The sequence below is a fragment of the Enhydra lutris genome, unplaced genomic scaffold (assembly GCF_002288905.1).
Source record: "Enhydra lutris kenyoni isolate GAN:26980312 unplaced genomic scaffold, ASM228890v2 scaffoldscaffold54, whole genome shotgun sequence".
Lineage (NCBI taxonomy): Eukaryota > Metazoa > Chordata > Mammalia > Carnivora > Mustelidae > Enhydra > Enhydra lutris.
In genome coordinates this window covers 1,138,643-1,165,457 of record NW_019154138.1, presented here as the reverse complement: position 1 = coordinate 1,165,457, position 26,815 = coordinate 1,138,643, and the positions used below count along the sequence as shown (strand labels likewise).

At 37.3% G+C, this 26,815-nt stretch overlaps 1 protein-coding gene across 1 annotated transcript in view; it reads right to left on the bottom strand.

The window, feature by feature from the left end:
* LOC111157377 (phosphorylase kinase regulatory subunit beta) overlaps positions 1-26,815 on the bottom strand; it is a 240,406-nt gene that overhangs the window by 38,995 nt on the left and 174,596 nt on the right. The window contains exons 15-20 of the mRNA XM_022518739.1: positions 10,483-10,538; positions 9,876-9,969; positions 3,405-3,488; positions 2,874-2,978; positions 1,372-1,454; positions 1,074-1,164 (exon numbers count right to left, since the gene is read on the bottom strand). Of these exons, the coding sequence (XP_022374447.1) occupies positions 1,074-1,164; positions 1,372-1,454; positions 2,874-2,978; positions 3,405-3,488; positions 9,876-9,969; positions 10,483-10,538 (513 nt within the window). The remainder of the gene's footprint in view (positions 1-1,073; positions 1,165-1,371; positions 1,455-2,873; positions 2,979-3,404; positions 3,489-9,875; positions 9,970-10,482; positions 10,539-26,815) is intronic.

Genomic DNA, 26,815 nt, shown 5'->3' with positions numbered 1-26,815 from the left:
GAGATCATGACCTGAGCCGAAGGCAGCGGCTTAGGTCATGATCTCAGGGTCCTGGGATCGAGTCCCGCATCGGGCTCTTTGCTCAGCAGGGAGCCTGCTTCCCTCTCTCTCTCTCTCTCTGCCTGCCTCTCCATCTACTTGTGATCTCTCTCTGTCAAATAAAGAAATAAAATCTTTAAAAAAAAAAAAACAATAAAGTATACAAAACACAAGCACTAGCGGAATGAGTATGTAAACATGCCACTTATAGGTCCCTCTGTAAATTTTCCTCTTTCTTACTCATTATTGAGAACCTACTACACGAAAGACCCTATGAGATAGTCACATTTTTATGTGTGTGTGTGTAGAAAATAAGGCACTCAAGTCCATGACAGACTACAATCTGACTAGTTCATGTTTAAGGTCATAAAAGGATCTCCAGAAGAGTACTGTTATGTTTGACCTAGGTGAGTTTGCAGAACCGGTCTTAAAGTTTGGTAAGATTTTAAAGTGCAGACATCTTGAAAGAATGACGGATATTCCAGATAGAGGAAATGGCATAAGCAGAGGGGCAGAACCTCACAAAGTCAGAACAGAGTAATCAACTTGAATTGGCAGAAGCACAGAGTGTTTAGTACAAGATAACTGCGGGCAGGGAGGCTAACAGGGAATCACAAGGGGCTTTTCTCATTTAGGAATTATGAAGATAATGCGGTGAGGTCCTGAATCAAACGAGGATCCTCTCCAGGCTGGATGTTACTGTGAAGCATGGAAAAGAATACTGGACCAGGGAGTTAGGTAACTTGGACTAGGGTGTTAGGCAGGTCACTTCACCACTCTGGACCCCAGCTTCCTCAACTGCAAAACAGATGTTGGAGAGGAGCTATTAAAGGCTAAAATTCTGGTTGGGAAACCACTGTAATTGTTCAAGCACAAGACTGGAGAGATAAAATAAACAGGATGGTTACAATAGGGATAGGAAGGTAGGCACAGAATAACCTTAAGACAAAAACCTTAAACAGAACATATTAAGAAAAATGGCTCTGTGTATTAATTGTCCTGAAACGGAAACACACTGAAATTTAGAAGATTACCTGTAGACGATCGACATGAACTTTGACTCCTCCAACTATTCCCTTTTTAAAGGCTGCCAACATATCTAATATGGGGTTGAATCGACTACCTCTAAAAAATATAAACAGACAAACAAAAAGTACATTATTAATAACAGAATGAGAAATAAAAAATCTAACACTAAGTATCCTTCACATATGCAAGTCTCTCTGCTACATGCTGACAGAGACATAAAAATAGTAAGAGGGCCTGCTTCTAAAGGGTTTACAGTGTTAAAGCAGGTGAGATGGGTGCACCTCACTTCTTTGGCCAACCTACCGTATATTGTCTTCCCGGACGAGAACAAGGAAAATTGGACGTCCATGCATTTTCCAGTATTGCTTAATGAACTGTAGTGCATTCTATCAAAACACAAGAATGAGGTAGCATGTAATAGCATTATATCTGAGCTGATCAGGATGTTTAACCATTTGTGGAAAATAGCCAACAAAACTCTGATATATCAAGATAATTCACAGTCAATCCCTGGATAATATAAACTACTAGGGGTAGAAATGTTCTGATACAAACATGTATACAAGTATGAATATACACAAATTTAAGTCTGAAACTTCATTGAATTTAAACTTTGTTCTTAAAAGGAATCAGATTACATATATTTTAAGACTCCTTCCATTTTGGTGGCCTAATAGAATGGTCCCTGGAGGGAAAAAAAAATAAGAGAGAGAGAGAGAAAGAGAAGTCAAGAAACATTAACTATAAAAAACAAACTGATGGTTACCAGAGGAGTGGTGGGTGGGAGGATGAAATGGGGGATGGACATTAAGGAAGGCACTCGTGGTGAAGAACACAGGGTGATGTATGGAACCACTGAATCACTATATTGTACCTATGAAACTAATATAACACTGTATGTTAACTAACTGGAATTAAAATAAATACTTGAAGAAGAACAAAAAGGAATGGTCCCAGGGAGGAAAAATCAATCCAGGGTTGTCATCCAGAAGATTAATCCTTATCCCACATTACTGTGCATTTATTACAGCAGATAGAAGAAACGAGACTGAATCATAAATATGAAGAGTTCTTTTTTGACTCAATTTCTACTGTTGTCATCATATCAAAGACTTACATAACACTTCACCATATGTCAGGCACTATTCTGAGCACCTTATATACATTAACTCATTTAATTCTCAGAATATCTCTATTATTATTCAGTTATACAGATGAGAAAAGAGAGACACAGAGAAGTCAAGTAACTTGCCCAAGATCACACAGCTGGTAAATAAACAGTAGAGCCAAGATTCTAACAAATGTAATCTGGGTCCAGACTTCATGCTCTAAACCATGACTCTATGCTTCTCTACTCTGCAAATGGAAAAGGGATTGAAGGAGATTTTAACTGACGAGATGTTATGAGTTGGTTGAGGTTTTACTTGACATTCTTCATAATATAAATAAAATTACTTTCCCAACTCAACTTTTGTTCAAAAAGAGATAAATTACTGCTGTCATATGAACATGGTTTCCAAATGGTTTCCCCTTTGCTTTATAAACTGTATCTTTTCATTCCATTTGTAGAATGGTCTATCAAGCAATGTCACACAACTTTATATAAGACATACTCCATCTATTATTCTAATGCTGCAAGCAATTTAACTCTTTCTCTAAAGCCATGCAGACATTGTTTTACTTTCATATTTTACAGCGTGTTAACCCAGTGTCACAGACACCAGAAGCACTCAATTTAATAACATATGATAAAATCAGTAGAAACACAGTCATCCAATTTCAATAAAAAGGGGTTTTAAAGCTACCTTTATGTCATCTATCAGCAGTAAAACATCTTGAGACATGTAGAAATCACTTAGGTCAAAGATGATAGGGTAACAAACCACAGTCTTTCCTAGAATGCGATAAATCTGTAAGAGATAATTTTAAAAAGTACAAAACAAGACCAAAGGCAAAGGTACAGTAGTGTAAGTCCTAATAAAAATTAAAAGTGATTAAGATATTTCTAAGTTTCTTGATTGGATCAGTAAGATCAGTATACTAAAGTGTAGTCCACCTCTACTGGGATAGAAAAAGCCTCTGAATAAATACTGTCAAAATCAGGTAACTTACAATGTTCATAAATAATATAGCAGTGAGAAGCTTATTCTTTCCTAGAAGACTTCTGTGATATCACATAAAACTAACAGTAAGATTTACTTATAGAAAATAATAATTCAGACAATCAGCCCAAATATATAATGAAATGTGAGAATGGATACATAGCAGGTCAAGCATCGTTTCATTCTGTGGTATTATGATCTGAACACTGCTCCACAAGGAAATTTTATGAGCACCTTTGATGTACCAAGGCAGCCAATGGGCCTATCTGGCCTTCCGGAGAGTCCTAATTTTTCATTGATACCCAGGTGGAAATAAGCCTGTAAGACATAAATTTGTAAATCAGTCAGGCAAGAAGAATCAATGCTTTCCTTTTTGGCCCCTTTATTCCCCCTGACTAAAACCCTGCTAATTTCTGATCTTTCCAGAGGAAATGTGGCCAGGGAAACCTTACTCAACAGACCCTCAGGAAAACAGTGAAGCCAATGAATTGGCTAGAAAAACTAGCCAATGATGACTTAGATTTGGGGGCACTGAGAGATTTGAGAGTAAATCTTTGGAGATCTGCTTAGAAACACTGTAAAATTTGACATTGTTCTTGCATTGTCAAACGCAAACTTGCATGCTCTTTCCAATTCATAAGAGAATACAAAGAGACAAATGCTTGCTGTGTGATATAAAAAAACAACAACAACAACAAATTGGCTAAAGTTTTAAAATTCAGGGTCTCACATCTCCTACTAGATTCCCACCTTCAAGTATTTCTCATCAAAATGGAAATGTTGGGAACACATCAAAATAAAAAGCCTCTACAAAACAATAAATCAATCAACAAAACTAAAATGCAACCTACTGAATGGGAGGAAATATTTGTAAATTATATATTCAATAAAGGGTTCGTATCCAAAATATATAAGGAGTTTATTTAAGTGAACACCAAAACCTACAGATAATCCAATTAAAAAATGAGTAGAAACATGAACAGTCATTTATTCAAAGACATACAAATAGTTTCCAACAGACATATCAAAGGTTGTTCAATATCACTAATCATCAGAGAAATGAAAATCAAAACCACAGTGATATATCACCTCACATCTGTCAGAATGGCTAAGATCAAAGCACAATAAAAACAACAAGTGTTGGTGAGGATGTGGAGTAAAAGGAATGCTCTCGGACTGTTATTGAAAAAGCACATGACTTTTTTAAAGATTTATTTATTTATTTTAGAGAGACAGAGAGAGCATGAGCCAAGGGAGGGGAAAAAGGGAGATGGAGAGAGAAAGAAGCCACAAGCAGAAGGAGAGTGGAGCCCCATGAGAGGCTTAATCCCAGGACCTTGAGATCATGACCTGAGCCCAAACCAAGAGTTGGCTGCTTAACCAACTAAGCCATCCAGGTGCCCTAAAATTGACTCTTAACTATAGCGGGTTACTAGAAGGTGGTGGGTGGGGGATATGGTTCAAATAGATGACAGGGATTAATGACACTTATCTTGATGACCATTGAGTAATATATGGAATTGTTGATTAATGATATTGTATACCTGTGACTAATATAACACTATGTTAACTATAATGGAATTAAAATTAAAAATTTTTTAAAAATGGAAATGTCTTTATTGATTTTTCTGATTACATAAATTTGATGAAAAATTTAAACCATGTGCTCCAAGTGAATGGTCCTATTTATTCTCATTATCCAACTCTTGCACTTTAGTTTATATTGAAGGATGTGTAATTTATTGTGTAAGCCCTAAAAAAACACCTGAAGTATAGGGTTACAGATTTTTTAAAAGTATATACATAAATATATACCCATATTACATACACATATCAATATGTGCATATATTTACATAAACAAGTTCATAAACTATATCTATATATCTATATATATCTGTATCTGTTTGGTGTCTTACTTGTTAAAACTTAGTACTGTTGTGTTCCAGTTTCAAGATGGTAAACTGAGTCTATGCATGTACTCTACATTTCAATGTCTAAATGACCGAAGAAATATAAAGACCCCTAAAAATATCTATAGCACTCACTATTGGAAAACATAAAAAGGTGCCACAGTGGAACAGAAACTTCTAGAATTTCTACAAAGTAAAAACAGATGGATTTGGAATGAATTAGAAGGTAACCACTGCCAAAGCTGAGCACTTCACCCAATAAGATGCCTTCTTACCCTATTTAATACCTATCCCTTGACGAAGGTAGTTCCCAACGTTTTTTATTTCAAAATCAATTCAATAAACATCTCTGGACAGTGTACAATTATTTCAGCAGAATAATTTCCTAGACTTGCTGGATCAAAGAGAATATGTTTTCTTTGAAACATAAAGCCAGGTTAGTCACCCTGCAGAAATAGTGGACCAAATTACTACCATTAATAGTGCATAGGCCTTTTTAGTTACTCCCTTGAGTCAGAAAGTTCATCTTAAACTACTGTATTCAAATATTTTATGGTTGAACACTTTCCCATATATTTCATGGCTACTTGTATGTTCTATAAATTTTTCCACTTGTTCCTTTTTCTATTGGGTATTTTTCATTCTTTTTGATTTGTAAGAGATCTTGGTATATTAAGAATATTACCCTTTGCATAAATATTTTACCCAGTTTGCTCATCTTCAATGTTGTTACGAAATGTGAGAATGACTGCAGAGTAGGTCAAATATCATTGCAGCGTGCGGTATTTCAATCTAAACATTTTCCTACTAGGAAATTTCACAAGCACTTCCGATGTGCCAGGTTGTTATCCCATCTTCAGCCCTATTTAGTTAAATTTGTCAATCATTTCCTTAAAGACTTTTTTAGTGCTGGCATTATTCTAAGAATGGACTTCCACTTCAGTTGTAAACTGTTCTATTTTTTCTTCTAAAGATTTTGTTTATATCATTTAAAAAATTTTAAATCTTAAATCCGTCTGGAATTTATTTTTCAATTTGATGAGAGAAGGAAATCTAACCTGTTTTCCCCTGAACTGCTTCAAATATGAACCTCACTGTACCTAAAAATTAATGTCATCACCAGAAGTCTCTGGTCATTATGCTATTGTGTACACTCCCATGTCAGAGTTAGCTCAGTGTCTCCTTCTCCTTCTGCATTGCTATGTTCCTAGAGAACAGCTTCCTTTCAGCTGGTTAGCACTGTGCCTTGCACATAGCTGGTGCTCAGGAAATACCTGATAGAGGAATGAGGGAGCAACTGAATGTCCTCCTGAGCCACCCGGGCTGTGAATACTGACTCTGGAATAATGACTCTCATTTTAGACAAAATCAACTGGCCAGAAAAAGTACCCTATAAGCATTAGGCTATATAGCTGCCCTGAAACTACAGCATACTATGCTAGATGGAGCCCCCTTTCTCTCAAATATTTTCCAAATTTTCAGAAATGAATGTATGTCTAAACTATTTTAGATTTCTTCTTTTGGACAAGTGATTAATTAACTATGTACAAGTTAAAATGTACTGACCTAGATTTCCTTTAAATACTACTGTGTTACAGTGACAGGGTTTTCCTTAATTTTCTGAACCAAGGTACAGTAGGTCTCTGACAATTGTGTAGACAGACCTAGAATGCTCCCCACATTCCAGGGTGCAGATAAAACTGTCCCCACATTGTACACATCCACACCATTTAATCCACTGAAATAGTATATTGTAATGGCTAAACAACAGAACTTCATTCTAGATCATACTATATTCATCTCCCCGTGAAGTGAATCACACCACAGTCGCCACATCATGAAACATTAACTACACACAGTGTAAGTCCTGCTCTCAGCTGTCTGCTCTCATATCTCTTGAGTGAGCTGAAGGAGGGTACAGCTCCTCAGAATAGAAAGATAAGCCACTGGCATAAGAATATGTGTATTAACTGAGATTGAAGGGCACACTTTTACTTCTAAAAGGTGGGCTTAGGGTGCCTGGGTGGCTCAGTTGGTTAATCAACTGCCTTTGGCTCATGTCATGATCCTGGTGTCCTGGGATCGAGTCCCGCTTTGGGCTCCCAGCTCTTTGGGGAGTCTGCTTCTCCTTTTGACCTTCTCCCCTCTCATGCTCTCTCTCACTCTCCCTCCTCTCTCCCTCTCTCAAATAAATAAGTAAAATCTTTAAAAAAAAAAAAAGGTGGGCTTATCACTGAGTAATATATGGGACCATTGTATACCTGAATCTAATATAATATTGTATGTTAACTACACGAGAATTAACTTTTTTTAAAGATAAGCTTATAGAAGCAATATACTAGGCAGTATATCTTAGAGGATGAATCCCAAAGAGCAGCTAGCTTGGAACACAAAGGCTGTAGCCACAGAGAATTTTCTATCTTGACACATGATTAGGGAAGTTGGACTCTTGGCCCCAAGTCTTGTTTTACCCAAACCACATACCCATTTGTTCACACCATCTTTAAAACAACAAAACATAAAATAAGTCAGGTCCTTTTAGAACTCTTCACCTTACTCTTTCAATTTATTTATTTTTTATTTTTATTTATTTTTTTTTGAGAGAGAGCACATACGTGCGCACTAGTTGAGGGAAGGGGCAGATGGAGAGGGACAGAGACAGAGAGAGAGAGATTCTTTTTTTTTTTTTTTAAGATTTTACTTATTTATTTGACAGAGATCACAAGTAGGCAGAGAGGTAGACAGAGAGAAAGGAAGGGAAGCAGGCTCCCTGCCGAGCAGAAAGCCCCATGCAGGGCTTGATCCCAGGACCCTGGGATCATGACCCGAGCTGAAGGCAGAGGCTTTAACCCACTGAGCCACCCAGGCGCCCCGAGAGAGAGATTCTTAAGCAGGCTCCACGCCCCGTGCAGAGCCTGACTCGGGGCTCAATCCATGACCCTGAGATCATGACCTGAACTGAAACAAAGAGCTGGACACTTGACCGACTGAGCCACCCAGGTGCCCCAAGTCTTCACCTTAGTCTAAATGGAATGCTTCCTATCACCTCCACAGCACCTTGTTAAACATCTATGATAGCACGAATCTAGGTGGACTGTAATTAACTATTTTTCCTGTCATACCAGTAGACTCAGAGTTTACTGAGAACAGGGACAGAGCACAGAGCCATTTCATCTGAGTGCCCCACACCAAATTCTGCACATAGCAGGTGTTCACTAATCAATGAATGCATAAAATGTCACATTTAAGTCATTTAAAGCCATGTTTATCTTTAAAATATTGATTGCATATTGTCTGGTGGAGTACAGATTCACCTAAGATAAAAAAAAAAGTTGCAATATAAATTAGGCTTGAAAAAAATGGAGTCAAGTTTATTTGCTTTGAGCACATGTTTATCAAAGAGTAATAATCTTTGTTACTATTCTCTGGAGCTTTCAGTGAAGAACCATAAAAAGTATATCAGCAAATATAGCCAGTAATAATAGAGTGTTAGAGACTTAGATTTTCCCCACTTCATGCTGCCTCCTCTCCTTGCCTTGTGAATCCTCTGGTCCCTCTCCTCTTCTACCACAAAGCCCATTTACATGTTGGCATGATTTCAAAGTGTTACCTACTCTAGGGATCCTTGAATTTTCAGCCTTATCTCTTTAATCAGAGGGGATAAGAGCTCTAAATTTGTTAGAAGAGGCTTAAGAGCCCTCAAAGAGCTAGTATTCAGGGTGATCTGACACCCAGGTTCTGGTTTTGTTGGCAATGGACAAAGTCCTGTCCAATCAGCAGCGACGCTCTAAGGTCCTGCCTTCTCCCATGCAAAGTACACTTCTCTTCTCTAAGCTTGAATTCCTTGTTGCAGCATTAAGGCTTTGACCACAAATGTTTATATCAACCTAACTGAGCTAACCTTGATTATTTGAGAGAGAAAATTCTAAACACTTACATCAAACACTTCAGAGTTTGTTCCTGTATTGTTTTTAACAATTACTATGTAGAAGTGATGGCTTATAAATAACTAGTGGAATTGGGCTCCCTGCTCAGTGGGGAGTCTGCTTCTCCCTCCTTCTCTACCCCTCCCCTCTGCTCATGCACACACACACTTTCTCTCTAGCTCTCTCTCAAATAAATAAAATCTTTAAAAATAAATAAGTAAGTAAGTAAATAAATAAATAACTGATGGAAGTCAACAATTTCCTGTCACTAATGGGCAGGAATATTCCTAAACAGGCATTTCTGAATTCTTCTGCAGAGTATTATATGCAAAAGGCCCCCAAAGTCACCCTTTAATCCAATCTAAATAGGTACATAACAACATTAAGAAGGAACTCAGCTGTTACTTTGAGACTGAGCAAACCAAAGGGGTGAGAATTACTTCAGACCCCAAATAGTAAGGCAAAAGAAAAATGGAAATAGTTATTACCAATAAATATTCCAATGAGAAATTTTCTTTAATAGTTAATGTAAGGGAAAATTACCAAGTCCAGTGTAAATGTTAATTTTAAACACAAGGCACTAAAATTCAGGTTAATTTGTTATTTAAATGTTCAGTCTAGTTCAGTAATAGATTTTAGAAGTAAGAATCAGTAGACCTATGAATATAATGTATACACACACAATGCAAGGGTTTTTTAGTAACAATGTCTGATAAGGTAGGTTTCTCAACTGAATGAGAAAGACTTCTGGATTAATGACTCTATCTCAGAATCAGATTTTAACTATGCTACCTGACTGTAAACTAAGTCTAATCTTCATGCACTAGTACCTCTACAAAATTGACAGTAAAGAAGTAGAATCACTTACTTTCACCAGCTCCTGCTGAGCCCAAATCTGAATAGGTTCTACCTGTTGAGGAGTTTGAGTCTGAATACCATACGTGTTGAGGAAAACTTGAAGGCTAAAAAACACAGGGAAAAAGGGAAGAGACATTTTTAGGCAATGCACGTGGAGTGTGGAGAACAGTGGAGAAGGAGGTGGGGAGGAGGGAGACTATGTAGCTTGGAGAACATTTTAATTTATTAATGTGAGCAATATGCCATCTGTGCTGGGATCCAGAGGCCCTCTGGGGTTCCTTACTAGGCATCAGGTGAGAGCTCTGGGGGCTGGCAGAAAAAGCAAGCACTGATTTTGGGAACTCCCGGTATCTGTGGCACTAACTCCTCCAAAATACACCCCAGGCAACACTGGCACAGGTCACACAGTCCTTAATATTCACATCAACTAAAACAAAATTATTTTAAACATGAAAGCAATGTTGTTCTGGCACTTAAAGTGACATAAATGACTCCTTGAAACCCTGTCAAGGGGTCTGTGAAATTAATCTCTACCACATACTCAATATTGTAACATAAAGCAATAAGGCCTCCCTCCTTCCTCCCAAAGGAACACACCACCCATCTGGATTTCATACCGTTGGCTTTCTGCTATGAGTGCTACATGAACAACCAAATCATTTTCCAGTGGGCCCTGTAATATAGAATAAGGGAGGGGGTAGAAAAATTTTAAAAGATCTGGCCATCATCAGCTACAATGAGAATCAAGGACAGTATTAACCATCTCTAATCAGTTCATTAAAATGATGGACACCTACTGGCTCCATGCAGTCACCTCTCTTTCCTTGCTCTCCACTGCCTACTAATCAATTTGATGGTGTAGACAGAGTAATGGAACACCAAGGAACAGAAAGCTATAAATCTCACCCTTACCAGAGGGGCTAGCCTGTCAGGCCTATTTTGAATGATGCATAAGAGTACTTTTGGGACTGAGAGTCATTTTCCATCATTTAACTCTGAAGGGAAGAAAAGGAACTAAAAATAAAAACCCAACTTACGCATTCTCTGTAAAATAATGACTGTGAGTTAAAATTGTTCATTTGACATCTTAACCACATATAAGGCTATTCTCTTTCTTGTTAGCCAATTTTCCTTTGGCACCATATATATTAAAATAGCTTTATTCTAATATATAGTTCCTATAGTAGAGAATGAACTACCCAGTTGACTATGTAATTAACACTGTTCATTAAATATAAGCTGTTGGGCTTAATAGTTCTAATCAAAGATACTGTTGGATATTTGTTACTCTTTTTGTACATGTGTGGAAACAATTCACTATAGCATATATTACACATTGTTAAAATGAACCCAATTTTGAGCCTGTATTAATTAAGAGAACATTAAGAAGCATCAATAAATTACAGTATTAAGAAGCTCTGAAAATACTGATCAAATGTAATTTCTTCATAGTAATGAATCCAACATTCCATTCCCAATAGTATGTTGTAAAATGTCTGATTTACCATCAGTCAGTTCCCCTCTATGGTATTCAATATGTCACTAGAATTTATGTATGATGGAAAGCAAGAAACACCAGAATACATATATCAGCAGTAAATATCATACATTCAAAAGGATGGTTCCCAGAATCATCATGAAAATGCCATTTTGGGAAGACTTCCATGTGATTTAAATGAATATATAAGAGAAAATATAGCAACCCAACAAAAATAATACACATTAAAAATGCCATAAATTCTATTTTTATTTGATAAAGACCTTAAAAGTTAATGTTACTTAGGAGGATGAGAAAAAAATTAATATTCACAGTCTCATCAAGATCTCTAACACCAAATGAATACATTAAGCCAACTTCTCTCGGATGAAATCTAGTATTTACTTCATCAAAAGAAGTAACCTTAGAGTGGGCAAATTACCCATAATCTTCAGGACAATTAGGGATTCTTAAATAAAAAGCAAGTGAATACATATACAAGAATGCAGATAACATTTCAATAACAATAAATAAGGCAGTTTATAGATTAGGATTGGCAAATTGGTATCTTTTCTTTTTGAATCACAGATCTTTTAGGATAATGTTGTTTCCATTGGTATGACAGAGTACTCAGATCTAAAATGCCCACAACACATGTTGAATCATAATAAGTATTTGGTTAGGCGACTATTAGTGGCTGAAGAATTTTTTCATTGTAAAAACTCAGCATTTCAGAAAGTTACAATTCAAAAACTTTCTGTGATGATCTTAGGCCTTTGCTATAGCGCAAGTGGGACACTGCACTCCATTTCTACCCCAGAAAGAATTCAGCATGGGTAGTCTCACCTATATAATAATAACAACTGCCCTTATCTTGGAGAATTGCTGAGGATTTAGGGAGGGAACAAAGTGCTAGGCACAGTATTGACACCTAACAAAAATAAAGACACTAATACTTACTGCAGTTGTATTTACTGTTTTTACATCTAGAACACCTGTTCCTCTCTTCCTTGTTGAGGTTTGCTTTAATACCTAAGTCACCCTAGGCTTCTACCATTCTAAGACATGAAGACCATCTATTACTCCATTTTTATATGGCTAGTTATTTCCCCAAAGAATTCCAAACATCTTTTAAAAGAAATCCTCAGGTAAGTTACCACTTTCTAATTTTCTCTCCTTCTATTCTCAAACACAGACTATAGCTATCTTCTTTTTACCTTTCTTGCTTCTATAATTTTGCATTCTGCCATCTAACCTACTTTGCCTTTAGAGATTGAAAACCTCATACTTAAGTCCTTGGTTTCTACTCATGGAATTTCTTTCTCTTTCTTTGTCTCTCTCACCAAACTCAACTACTCTGGGAGTTAAAATTATGACCTCTAAGCAGATAATTTCATATTTATATTTCTAGTCCTGAACTTTCTCTTGAGTTCTAGTGCCCATATTTTTAACTTTCTGGACATTTTCTCCTGGCTATTTCCAAAGTTAAAAGTTCCAGAACTCAACTCCTCACCGACCCTACCTCCACCCTAAACAGGCTCACTCTAGCTCAGAATCACCTTTCACTCCTGTTTTTTATCCTCCATATCCAATTTGTCACCAAAATCCTGTTAATCTTTCCCTCAAAAAGTACGAAACTTCTTTTCTTGAATCTTCTTTTCATTCTGTAGCAGTATTCAGGATTGGAAAGTACTAAACACAGAAGTGTTTACTTCACAAAACACTCAACAGTCTGTGTGCAAGGCACTGTTCTAACAAACCATTATTTCCATTTTCCAGATTAAAAAAACTGAGGCAAAGAAAGCTTAAGTAACTTATCCAGGGATATGGAGCCAGCTAACAGCAGAGCTAGAATTCAGACGCAGGCGGTTTGACAGCAGCACCTTTGCTTATACTCAGTTATTCTGCCTCTCAGAGATGGAAAAGGGGCAGATGTTAAAATGGAAAGATCCACATACAAATCCAATCTTATCACTTGATCCTGCATGATCCAGGTCATCTAATAGATGCCTTCAATTTGCCATGAACAAGACTGAACCACTGAATTCCATCCCTAAAACCACTCATCATCAAAGTGTTTATTTCTTTAAGGTCCCACACTATGTGACCATTTGATCTGGCCAAAAACGTGTAAATCATTCTTGACTCCTTTTTCCTTCAAACCTCCTGACAACAACAACAACAAAAAGATAAGTTATTAAGCACCATGTAATCATCATCATTAACGCCCATACTAGGTAGGTAACTATTATTCTTATTTACTAATGAGACAACTGAGGCATGGAGTTGTTAAAAAAAACTTAGCTAACATCACACAGATAATAAGTGGCAAAGGGGGAATCCAAATCTGGGCAGTCTCATCTATCTCTTAAACACTATAGTATCTGCCTCTCTAAGGTGCTACTAATTCACCAGTCATATTGGTTCTACCTCTAAAGCGTGTCTCAAACACACCACCTCTGTCCACCTTCACTGCTGCGACCACCCTACTCAAAGTTGCCATGAGCTTTCACTTGGTCAATTAACAGTTGTAACTACCTCAGTCTTACCCCACCATTCACAGCAGTCCATTCTGCAAACAGCAATGAGGATTTTTTTCTCAAAAAGTATAAATCATACCATCTCACCACCACCTCATTCCATCCTACTCCCATGCAAACATATATACATACTCTGTTTATAACTCTCCAGTGGTTTCCTTTTGCCCACAGAATATGAACCAAACTGCTTACTATGGCCTACCATGGCTTGCATGATCTAGCTCTAGCCTACCTCTTCTTTCTCATTCTCCCTCCCTTCCTTTACCATGTTTTAGCCCCAATGGATTCTGTCTGTCCCTTGAACAAGCCAGCTGTGTTCCTATCACAGGGCCTTTGCACTTGCAGAACTTCTGTTTGGAATGTTTTTCCTTTTCAATTTTTTGTGAATGCCTTCTTGTTATGCAGGTCTCAACCATTATCCCTTCCTCAGAAAGGTCTTCTCTCTCTACCACAGCCAGCCCCTCTCTATCATTTTATCATATTTTGTCTACTTCTTAGTATTTATCAGCTCCAGAAATTATATTGCATTATTTACTTAAATGTTCAATGTTATTCATTCCCACCAGAAAGTAACTCCCTGAGGACAGGAACCTTGATCTATTGTCTCCATTGCTATGTCCCCATTGCCTAAAACAGTACCTGAGCATATAGCTGGTGCCTACTACTTGATGAATGACTGCTCAAGAAAGTTTCTCAATTATGTGTTTACCTGTAAAGTGGGAATAATGATATGTAAGCTGCCTAACATGGAGGGGGAAAATCAAACAAAAGAGGGCATGTAATACATTTACAAACTGATCTGCTAAACACATGATATCTATACTATTTATTCTGCCATTCTCTGTCAGTATTCCTTGCTAAGCCTCCCTTTCTTCACTGGTAAACTGGAATAATAAAAGTATCTACTTCATAGGATTATGAGGATAATACAGAGCACATAGAAGCATTTAACACACTGTCTGACATATCCTCTTAAGTGTTCAAAAAACTTTAGCCTTCTCATCAACCCCAGAAATACAACCATAATTCTGAGTGGTTGTAATATGCTTCCTCAACTTTCTGCTTCATACTTGCATCTGCCCATCTTCTGTATTTCATAGTCAGGTTAATTTTCTTATGTTAGTGAATTACATAACAGAAGTGGTCAAAAAATACTTGTTGAATGAATGAAGACAAGGGAGGAAAGATGGGTGAGTAAACATATATTTATGTAATGTTTAGGATATCACTTCTTACTCTAAAACCAGTGTTTCCCAAATAAAGGTCCAACTTCCAAAAGACCTTTACAATATAACCACTACCTACGGTGCCCTATTTATCTCCCATCTGTTTGCCTAAGAGCGCGCCACTAAAAACAGTTCACTCCTATCCATCTCAAGTTTCTGTCTACTGTCCTTCTATACTTCAACATTTTAACTGCTCCTTTGTTCCTGTCTATCTGGATCCTGACCCACAACATAGTCTCCTCCATAAACTCGCCAAACATCAGGGTGTCCAGATATCTTCTGTTCCCTATCAGCAAAAGCAGGTAATGTCTGTATGAGTTACTTGACGATACTCATATCGTCTCATTGAAAGGCTTTTTGCATGCTTATAAGCGGTCTGTACAGAATGAACTACAGAGTGAACGCCTTGAGGGGCCCCTCATGCTCACTTTTCTTACCTCGCTTGTATACAATACCTTATATTAAAATAAAGACAGTTGGTGCTCATTTGGTGGTCTGAAAGAAGAATCTCGCTTTTAAAGTACTGTCGTTTATATTTATTAACAATATATAAATTATCCCTTGAATATACAAAACAGATGTTTGCAAATACAAACAGTATATTTTTAACAAAGGAAAATAATCATAATTTGGTGTACACATATTTATATAAACTATCAAAGGATGTACACAGGTCATCTTAATCATATGACTGAAGACCAACAACCTGTGGTTAGAAATACTCTGATTTAAAACTTCCGTTTTTACAAATGAATCAAGTCAGGTTTAAAAAAAAATTTTTACTCTGATAAAAACCACATAACACAAAATTTAGCATCTTCACCATGTTTAAGTGTACCGTAGTAGAAGAGGAATTTTTATAGCATAAGTTGCCCATAAGATAGGCACTACCTGTATTAACACTGTAACTCATCTTGCTAAAAATTTAAAACTACGGTAATTAAAACACTGCAGGTACATCTGTCTAGATTCTAGTTTTTAAATTACCAAAATCAGGTCAAAGCAGCAAAGCTAGGAGATTTGCAGCTGGGAACTATAAATAAAACAGTGTAATACAACTTTCAAAGGTTATACAGATAAACTTTAATGTGAATGTGCCTTGATGGTTTCCTTCCCCTTTTCTTCTTTCAATTTAATTTTTTCAATAGATAATTAATTCATATGGTTTAAAATTTCAAAATTATTCAAGTTTTCAATGAAGTGTCTCTCCTTCCTACCTGTGGCCCCAGCATCCAGCCAGTTCCCCACTGTCTACCAACCAGGTAATTGCTAGGATTATTTAATGCCCCTTGCCAGAGTTTACCTAGAAAAGCAAACATTTACATTCTTATTTTCCCATACTTTTTAGGTGAAAAACAGCATACTATCAGCTACTTTCCCACTAAGTAATTACATATTGTGATGCACTTTTTATATATTAGTAAAAAGAAACAAGCTCATTTTTTTAAAAGATTTTATTTATTTATTGGACAGAGAGAGAGATCACAAGTAGGCAGAGAGGCAGGCAGAGAGAGGAAGGGAAGCAGGCTCCCCGCCGAGCAGAGAACCCAATGTGGGGCTCGATCCCAGGACCCTGAGATCATGACCCGAGCCGAAGGCAGAGGCTTAACCCACTGAGCCACCCAGGCGCCCCACAAGCTCATTTTTTGTTATAACTCCTTGGTATTCCCCTTTATAAATGTACCTTCTTATTAATGTCATCTTTACACATCTTTTATCATTTAAGGCTAGTCAACATTTGCAACAAATCTCTGGACAGGGTTATGGTGGATTTTACATAGTGGAATCATTAAATATCAGGTTTCAATTTTGCTTATAAGAGCAGAACAGGCACTTAACCTAAATCTTTCATAGGCATTCCTATCATTAGATTATTTGGGTCACTAGAAGACAGTTATCAGAAAAAATCAGTAGGATTCAATTTTGGGAAGGGGACAGTAAAAAGAGTTTGAATATTTTCTAGGAGAAAGCACAGAAAGATGCACAGATGTCCTTTTATAGGCATATCTCATTTTATTGCAGTTCCCTTTGCTGCATTTTGCAGATGATTAAGTTTTTTACGAATTGAATTGTGGCAACCCTATATAGAGTGAGACTATTGGCATCATTTTTTTCAACAGCATTTGCTTACTTCATGTCTCTGTGTCACATTTTGGTAATTCTCACAATATTTTAAACTTTTTCATTTTTATTATACTTGTTATGCTGATCTGTGATCAGTGATCTTTAATGTTATGATTAAAATTGTTTTAGGGTGCCACAAACCTACCCATAAAAGCCAGCTAACTTAACTGACAAATGTTGTGTGCGTTCTCATTTACACCAACTGGCCCATTCTCTCTCTCTCTCTCCTCAGGCTTCCCTATTTCCCAAGACACAACAACGTTGAAATCCAGCCAATTAATAACCCTATAATGGCCTCTAAGTGTGCAAGTGAAAAGAAGTCTCATGTTTCTCATTTTAAATCAAAAGCTAGAAATGATTAAGTTCTGTGAGGAAGGCATATCAAAAACCAGGACAGGCTGAGAGCTAGGCTCCAGTTAGTCAAGTTGTGGAGGCAAAGGAAAAGTTCTTGAGGGCAATAAAAAGTGCTATGCCAGTGAACACACACATGATCTGAAAGTGAAACACCCTTATTGGTGATATGGAGAAAGTTTCAGTGGTTTAGACAGATCGAATCAGTCATAGCATTCCCTCCGCCAAAACTTAATTCAGAGCAAGGCCCTAACTCTCATCAATTCTATGAAGGCAGAGAAAGGTGAGGAAGCTGCAGGAGACATTTGAAGCTAGCCGAGATTGGTTTATGATGTTTAAGAAGCCATCTTTATTACATCAAAGTGCAAAGTGAACAGCAAGTGCTGATGTAGAAGCTGCAGCGAGTTTTCTGGAGGAGCTAGCTAAGATAATTGATAAAGATGGCTACAACAAACAACAGATTTTCAATGTAGATAAAACAGCCTTCTATTGGAGGAAAATGCCATCTAGAACTTTCAAACCTAGAGAGAAGCCACTGCCTGGCTTCAAAGCTCCAAATGACAGGCTGACTCTTTTGTTAGAAGCTAATGCAACTGATGACTTTAAACTGAAGCGAATGTTCATTTACCATTCTGAAAATCTTAGGGTCCTTAAGAATTATGCTAAATCTACTCTGCCTGTACACTATAAATGGAACAACAAAAGCTTGACGACAGCCCATCTGTTTACAACATTGTTTATTGAATATTTTAAGCTCATTGTTGAGATCTACAGCACAGAAGAAAAGATTCCTTTCAAAATGTAACTGCTCATTGACTGTGTACCTGGTCATCCAAGATCTCTGATGAAGATGTACAATAAGATTAATGTTTCCATGTCTGCTAACACAACATCCATTCTTCAGTCCATCAAAGAGTAATTTTGACCTTCAAGTCTTACTTAAATACATTTGTTAAGATTATAGAGGCCACAAATAGGGATTCTCTGATGGGTCTGGGCAAAGTACATTGAAAACCTTCTGGAAAAGATCCACCATACTAGATGCCATCAAGAACATTTATGATTCATGGGAAGAGGTCAAAATATCAACATCAACAGGAGTTTGGAAGAAGCTAATTCCAATTTTCAAAGATAACTTGGAGGGGTTCAAGACCTCAGTGGAGGAAGTATCTGCAGATGTGGCAGAAAGAGCAAGAGAAGTAGAATTAGAAGTGGAGCCTGGAGGTGTCACTGAATTGCTGTAATCTCAAGACAAAACTTTAATGGATGAGGAGTTGCTTCTTATGGATGAAAAAGAAAGTGGTTTTTTGAAATGAAATCTAGTCTTGGTGAAGATACTATGAAGACTATTAAAATGACACCAAAGAATTTAGAATGTTACATAAACTTAATTGATAAAGCAACAGCAGGGTTTGAGAGGACTGACCCCAATTCTGAAAGAAGTTCTATTGTGGGTAAAATGCTACCAAATACATTACACAGAAATCATTTATGAAAGAGACACTCAATGTGGCAAACCCCATTATTGTCTCAGTTTAAGAAATAGCTATACTCACCCCAACCTTCAGCAACCACCTCTTTAATTAGGCAGCAGCCATCAAGAGCAAGGCAAGACCTTCTATCAACAAGAAGATTATGACTCACTAAAAAGTTCAAATGCTGGTCATCATTTTTTTTAGCAATAAAGTATTTTTTTTTAATTGAAGCATGTTCATTGTTTTAGACATAATGCTATTATACTATTAACAGACTATAGTATAGTATAAACATAACTTTTATATGCACTGGGAAACCAAAACTTCATTTGACTTGCTTTATTTAGATATTTGGTTTATTGCAATAGTCTGAAGTCAAAACCACAGTATTTCCAAGGTACAACTGCATAACTAATTAATGGAAATAACACAAGAGTTTATTAGTAAGATTTATATTATCATGTTATTGATTAATTTTGCAGTATAGCTTAGAATGTTAAAAAATTAAAATATCTTGATAGCCTGCTGTTAAAGATGTATTATTTAAGCTCTATGTTATATAGTGTCACAAGAATTCCCATATTGTAAGATCAGGAAACCAATAAGGAAATAGGTGAAATAATTTGTCAAAGGTCAAATTGTATATATATATATATATATATATATATATATATATATATAGTATATTGTATATATTGTATATATATTGTATGTATAGTCAGTGATAGAGCTTAAACCTGACTGCAGGTATGTGCAAGTCCAAAGTCACAAAGTCAGCATGGCACATGTCATAGCATGTATTTCATAGATTATATGCTGACTGCTGTTGTGGTTTGTATTAGGATTCTCCAGGGAAGGAGAACTGATAGGGTGTATATGTGTGAATAAAGGGCAGAAAAAGATTTACTAAAAAGAATTGGTTCAGGCAATTACAGTGTCTGCTAAGTTCCCAAACCCACAGGTTGAATCAGCAGGTGGAAGACCAAGGAGAGTTGATGGTATAGTTCATCTGAAGGCCAGGAGGCTCAATACCCATTTCAAATCCAGAAGCAGGGAAAAAGTTGATGTCCCAGTTTAAGGCCATCAGGCAGGGAAAATCCTCTCTTACTCAGGGAAGAGTCACCTCTCTGTTCTATTCAGGCTTCCATAGATAAAGCCCACCCAGATGAGGGAAAGCAATCTGAATTGCTCAGTCTACTGATTTAAATTTTAGTCTTCTCCCCAAATACCCTTTCCCTCATCCAGAATATTGATCAAATATTTGGTGCTGTGTGTCCCAATAAAGTTGACACAAAAAATAAAATCATGGGGGGCACAGTGGCATGCAAAAACCTTGCGACCCACCAACAGTCCACTCTTCATCCACTTTAGATCAGGTTTTTAAGAAAACTCAACTCTAAGTTTGTCTACAAAACCTATTTTCTTATCTGCTTTTTGATAAAATATAATTTTGAAGTTCTTGGCAATTAAATTAAAAAATTATCTCTTCTAATAAATAACATATACAAGTATATAGAATTCATAATTCTTCCTTTTGGAACATCATATTGAACCCTAGTGCAGTAGTTTTATTCTTAAAATGCCCTGTGTTGCTTAAAATAATCAATTGTGGCGGGCTTGAATATGTCTTTTACTGAAAGAAGGGCAAGAGAGAAGAGAAAGAAGAAAAGAAAAAAGAATTCAACAAATAAATGGGTCGGACCTCATCCAAGGCTAGTCTTGCCTCAAGGGTAGTACATTTGAAACATTCTATGCCTCTGTTTTTGGGGCCTTACAGAAACTCATTTATGTTCATTAGCCTTCATCAGTAGGTCCTGCCAACAGCCAGCATTTTTTCATTACACTCATTTTTCAGCAAAACCTCATTAGCTGAAGAAACCAAGCAGATGCTTTTTACATCTCAATTCCAACTGGAGACACTGCACCCGCAGTACTTTTCCTGTAGGAGCCAAGTAACAGGATACAGCAGTTTGAACACAGGCACATCCTGACTGGAACACATTGGCATCTTGTTCTGACATTTCCAACCAAGCCAAAGCAGCAACATGGAGAAAATTAATAGGGAAGCAGAGAAAAGGTAAGTAGAAATACCAGAGGAATAACAACATCAAGCATGGTTAAAGAGCTAAACTCAGCTCAAGAAGAGAGCTGGCCAGGGAAGAAACGGCCCTGTAGAATCCTCTATTTACACGCCCCATTAATGATAATATAAGCTTTCTACTTAAGAGGAAAACAAATGAATTTTAAAAAAGAATTCGCAGATCTCACACACATAGGTTCAAATGCCGGAAATGAAGAAATCAGGCAATGTCTTTTGACAGCAGGCCTTTCATGACTGCGATTATCTTGGAAGAGAACACTGATCATCACTGTGTCACAATGAATGGATCTGTAAAACTGTTTTCCCTCCTTTCTAAGCACTTGCGGTAACTGGATGTTTCTATATTTTTATCTTAAAGAAATGACAGTGCCAAAGATCTTGCTACTTCTTGGAAACAATGCTAAAATGCTACATGGGCCCCGATGGAGAAAGCCTGACTCATGGTGTCCACACAGCTTTAATCAAAACCAGAGGGAGGAACAAATTATGGGAAACTTATAGCAACACATCAGGAATAACTGATAAAATGAGATGAGACAGTGGAGGCAGAGGCAAAAGAGGGAAGCAGAGTTTCCAAAACTCTGGTCGTTTCCCTCTCAGGGTTTTTGTCCTTTCAAAGGGCTTCAGTTCCTGGATTACCACCAATGAAAGGCCTCTAAAAGGTAGATGAAAGGAAACCATCTTTTCAGAATCATGGGGGCGGGGTGGGGTGGAGGACGCAAGCAGAGCAAGCCAACTTGCTTTGGTTCTTCCCTTTCAGGTGCTTTTACTGAGTAGATCAGTACCCTGATGTCTGAGCTGAAAAGGTCAGAGATGGAAGGGACCGTTTTTAATCACCTGGAACTTGGGGAAAAGGGTAATGAAAAAGGTGTGAGAGTGTCTATGGGAGAGACTGGGTGGCAAGACTCCACTTAAGCCAGAGCAGCATAACTTTGTTGTATTTGTTGTTGCTGCTCTGGTTTTTTTTAAATTTTAATTCCAGGATAGTTAACATAGAGCAGCACAAGTCTGAACTATTGTATATGCTGAGATTCTGCCTAAGATTTTGTGTGAAAAATAGGTTTCCTTGATAAAAAATCAGTAATCCACTTGATGGGTAAGAAGACTGAGGCCCAGCCAGAGGAAATGGTCCAAATCCAGGCCTTGGGACTGATTTGGTTCAGAGTTCTCTCTAATATGTCAGACTGCTTCATCTTACTGGTTATATAGTCAATGTTTCAGTACACTAGAGAAATGTTAAGTACGTGACTCTACTTATAAGTGGAAATGGACAGGCCACATATGCAGTCATTCCAATGTGACAGCCACCTAAGAAGGGTGGTCTTAAAGGAAGAGGAGTACAAAAACTTGTGCTACTTTCTCTTTCAGTATTTTATGCACATCCCAAGGACAAGAAGCTTGGACTAGTAAGACAGTGCAAGGGAAAAACTGTGGCAAGATTTATGGCTGCTGGCTTAGAGATCAAACAGCTACAGAGGTATCCAGGAAGCTCTAGAATCCAGCAAACCTTTAACCATATATAGCTATCTTCACTGGTTGAGGCCAAACTGTTTCTAGTGTGGATTCTCAGAAAGGACCTGACTGCAGAGGAGACACCAGACCATCACTCTTAGCAGAGTAAACCTAAAGGTCTTCCATATCCTTGAGAGCACAATTCAACAATGTTGTATACTAGAAATGCTCCCACCTTAGAGGGTTTGCTCATTCATTCATTAGTCCAGACATCATGGCAGTTACTAGGAATGGCAGAAAGATAGATGAAACATTACTCCTATTCTTCATGAACTTCCCATTTAACAGAGAAGACAAACTATTCTTGTAGTTCGGTAGGATACTAAATACAGTGCTCTTAATGGTTGCTCTGAAGACAAAAGAGGAAGCATCTAATTTAAACTCAGAAAATTAAGGAGAACTTTATAGAAAAGTATCTTAGCTGTTGGTTCTTAAAGGATGAAAACTTGCCATTCGTGAATTTATTTAGTAAATATTTCTCTTCAGTTATGTGTCAGACAAATAAGACAAAATCCTTCTCTCATCAAACTTATATTTCAGTCTGGGAGAGATAGACAATTAATAAATAAAATGTATAAGTAACTAAATAATGAAAAACAATAATAAACTGGATAAAGGTAAAGGGTAATATAACAGAGTGACTGAAGATATAGGAGCTAATTTAGATTAATGGCCAGAAAATAATTCTTTTCAGGGTGTCATTAAATTTGAGACTGAATTCAAAAACAAATGAGCACTTCAGGCAGAAGGAATACCATGTGCAAAGGCCCTAAGATTGAAACCCTTGAAGGACTTGAGGAACTGAGAGGAGAGTGTCTGGAACATAACAGGCAAGCAAAAGAATGATAAGAGATGGGGGGTGGAATTAAGGCCTAGCAGTGCTTACTAAGGCAACGAGGCATTTGGTTTTCAACCAAGTGAAATGAAAAGCTACTAAAAGGGTTTCAGGGGCACCTGGGTGGATCAGTAGGTTTAAGCCTCTGCCTTCGGCTCAGGTCATGATCCCAGGATCCTGGGATCGAGCCCCACATCGGGCTCTCTGCTCAGCGGGGAGCCTGCTTCCCCTCTCTCTCTGCCTGCCTCTCTGCCTACTTGTGATCTCTGTCTGTCAAATTAAAAAAAAAAAAGGTTTCAAACATGAAAAAGACAATGTAATTTACATTTCTTAGAATAATAGTAATAAATACATATATTGAACATACTATATAGGCCAGGCCCCACCCAAGAATTATATTATGATGGCTACTATATAGACATGGGTTGCAGAGGGCAGAGTGGACACAAGGTGACGTGGGTTATAGCAGTGAGAATGAAGGAGCAAGTGGAAAGATTTCAAGAATATTTAGGAAATAGAATTGGCAGGACTGGATTTGGAAGGGGAAAAGTAGTGACAGAAGAGAGAAAAGAAAGATTACTTTTATACTTTAACAGAGTTTAAAAGGAAGAGGGAATGTTCAATGGTGTTGAATATCTGGGAGGCCAAAAAGACTTGAATCTGAAAAGAGATCACCGGATATATCAATTAGAAAATCATTAGAAGGGCACCTGGGTGGCTCAGTGGGTTAAGCCTCTGCCTTCAGCTCAGGTCATGATCTCAGGGTCCTGGGATCAAGCCCTGCATTGGGCTCTCTGCTCAGCAGGGAGCCTGCATCCCTCCCTCTCTCTGCCTGCCTCTCTGTCTACTTGTGATCTCTCTCTCTCTCTGTCAAATAAATAAATAAAATCTTTAAAAAAAAAAGAAAAGAAAATCATTAGAAACATTTTGCAAGTGGTTTTGGTGGAGTGATGACAGAAGCAGCTAAACTGTATACAGTAAGCAGTGACTGGAAGTTGAGGAAATGGGAGATAGTGGCAAGTACTTTTCTACAATGTCTGAAAGAGAAGGAGACAATGGAAGTTAAGTCCTTAAGAGAGACGCAGTCAAGGAAATAGTTTTTTCAGTTTTTTTGGTCAGGAGACAAACATGTTTATAGATTCAGGAGAAAAAATAAGTAGAGAGAAAAAGGCTGAAATATAGAAGAAAGAATGGATATCAATATAGAACATGCAAAAGGTTGAGGGGAAAAGTTGAGCAGGTTACTGCCTACCATGGGGGCTTTCCTTGGACTTCTGGGATTCAGAAGAAAAGACAAGGATGAGGCAAGGATGTCAGTATGTACTAGAATCCATTAATTTAGCTTTAATCTTTATGTTTCTGGACCCTTCTGAGAACTTAACACTCTATCTTCCAGTTTTAACAATTTTGCCCTCGTACAACATAAAAGGCTCACGCTCTGCTACAGAGGATTATTCATTGTTCATTACCACATTGAACTCATATATTCTTGGGCTGATTTTACTAGTTTCTTCAGTCTGTAAATAATATTATTAGAAGAGTCATAATCAATGTCCATTTATCTGATCATTACACAGTGTCCCTTAAAATTCATCTTCATCACCCAGGGGTTCCTGGGTGGCTCAGTTGGCTAAGCATCTGCCTTTGGTTCAGTCATGATCCTGGAGTTCCAGGATCAAGTGCCGCATCAGGCTCCCTGATCAGTGGGGAGTCTGCTTCTCCCTCTGCCCCTCCCCCTCTCATGTTCTCTCTCTCTCTCTCTCTCTCTCTCTCTCATTCTCTATTTCTCAAATAAAATTGTTATTGAAAATAAATAATATGAAAACTATATGCATTAATGGAATATGGTCTTCTCCTAGCTTCTGAAAGTAATTTTTGAAAGATATATTTCTTAGACCTTACAGTCTGACACTTCTAATTCAATATTATTCTTAAGAAGTATGGTATACAACAGGATAATGCAATCTGAAAAAAGGCAATGGACAATAAAGTTGTAACTATTCCAAATCAAAGTTCAATATATGGCTAATTTTCAAAATGGAACTATATTCCAAATTTAAAAAAAGAAACTGTCTAAATTAAAACACTGGTTTGCATGTATATAGGGATAGGCTTAATCAGAGACATACACAGAGATAAAAGGAATTTAACACATCAAATATTCAAATTAAGTTTTTCTAAGCTGAATATAATTTTAAAAATACATTTAAATGGCTCCTTAATGAGGCCAATGCTTCCTTTACATCCTTCCCAATTCTTCACAAATTCAAAATCTCATCTTCTACAAAGTAGCCAAACTATAATGCTTAATCCATAGAGATTATAGAATTTTATACAAGAAGTATTTTATATATGATGATCATCAACAAGGTCAAACTCTTTGACTACTCAAAAAGCAAAAATAAAGGAAAAATGTTCCAACTTAGGAGAAAGCAAAGTCATGGCAGAAACTACATAGTGGTTTCACATTCCTACTGGTAGGTAATTGGCTGATAAATGAATATTTATTTGTTGGCCTAGCTATATGCTAGTTGTTGGTGTGGGAGAGATGCAATAATGTAAGTCATGCTGCTTCCAACTAATCTAAGTCATAATTAAGGAATGATGAGAATATAAAAAATGGCATTAGTAATAAAAGCCCGATTAACAATGATTCTTTGCTTGACCAAACTTTAGTCAAGCTCCTGAAACTTCTCTTAGGCTCAGCTACATGCTTTGTAAAATTCAGTTTTAGCAAGAATGCTGCTAATGATATCTGATTATCCTTGAATTCTCATCAGGCTCCTCATCTTCCACCATCCCTCAGCTGATGATACATGATAACTCTGGCCTATCTTCAACAAAGAACCCTGTTAGGTTGGTTTAGCCAGAATCCTCCTTCCCTGTGACATTTCCTCTCGGTAATTTTGCATCCACTGACTCCTACCCTGATCCTTAGCTATAAATTCCTACTTGCCCAAGCTGTATTTAGAATGATCCAAGTCTCTCTTCTCTTATTGTAAAATCCCATTGCAATGGTTCCTATACCTCCTATGATGGTCCTGAATAAAGTCTGCCTTATCATCTTTAACAAGTGTTACTGAAGTAGTTTTAGTCTTTAATCTCATGCAGTAAGTGTACATTTTTCACCACACTGTACCCACCATATATACCACCATATAACTATGTACACCATCATGTAACCATGGTATACATGGCTCACCTGGCCACACTTCAGTACCCCTGTGTTCCAGCTTCAGATCTGTACCTGTGCGACCTTAGACATGCCACTTCTCTTTGAAACATTTCCTGCTCTACAAAATGAGGGAG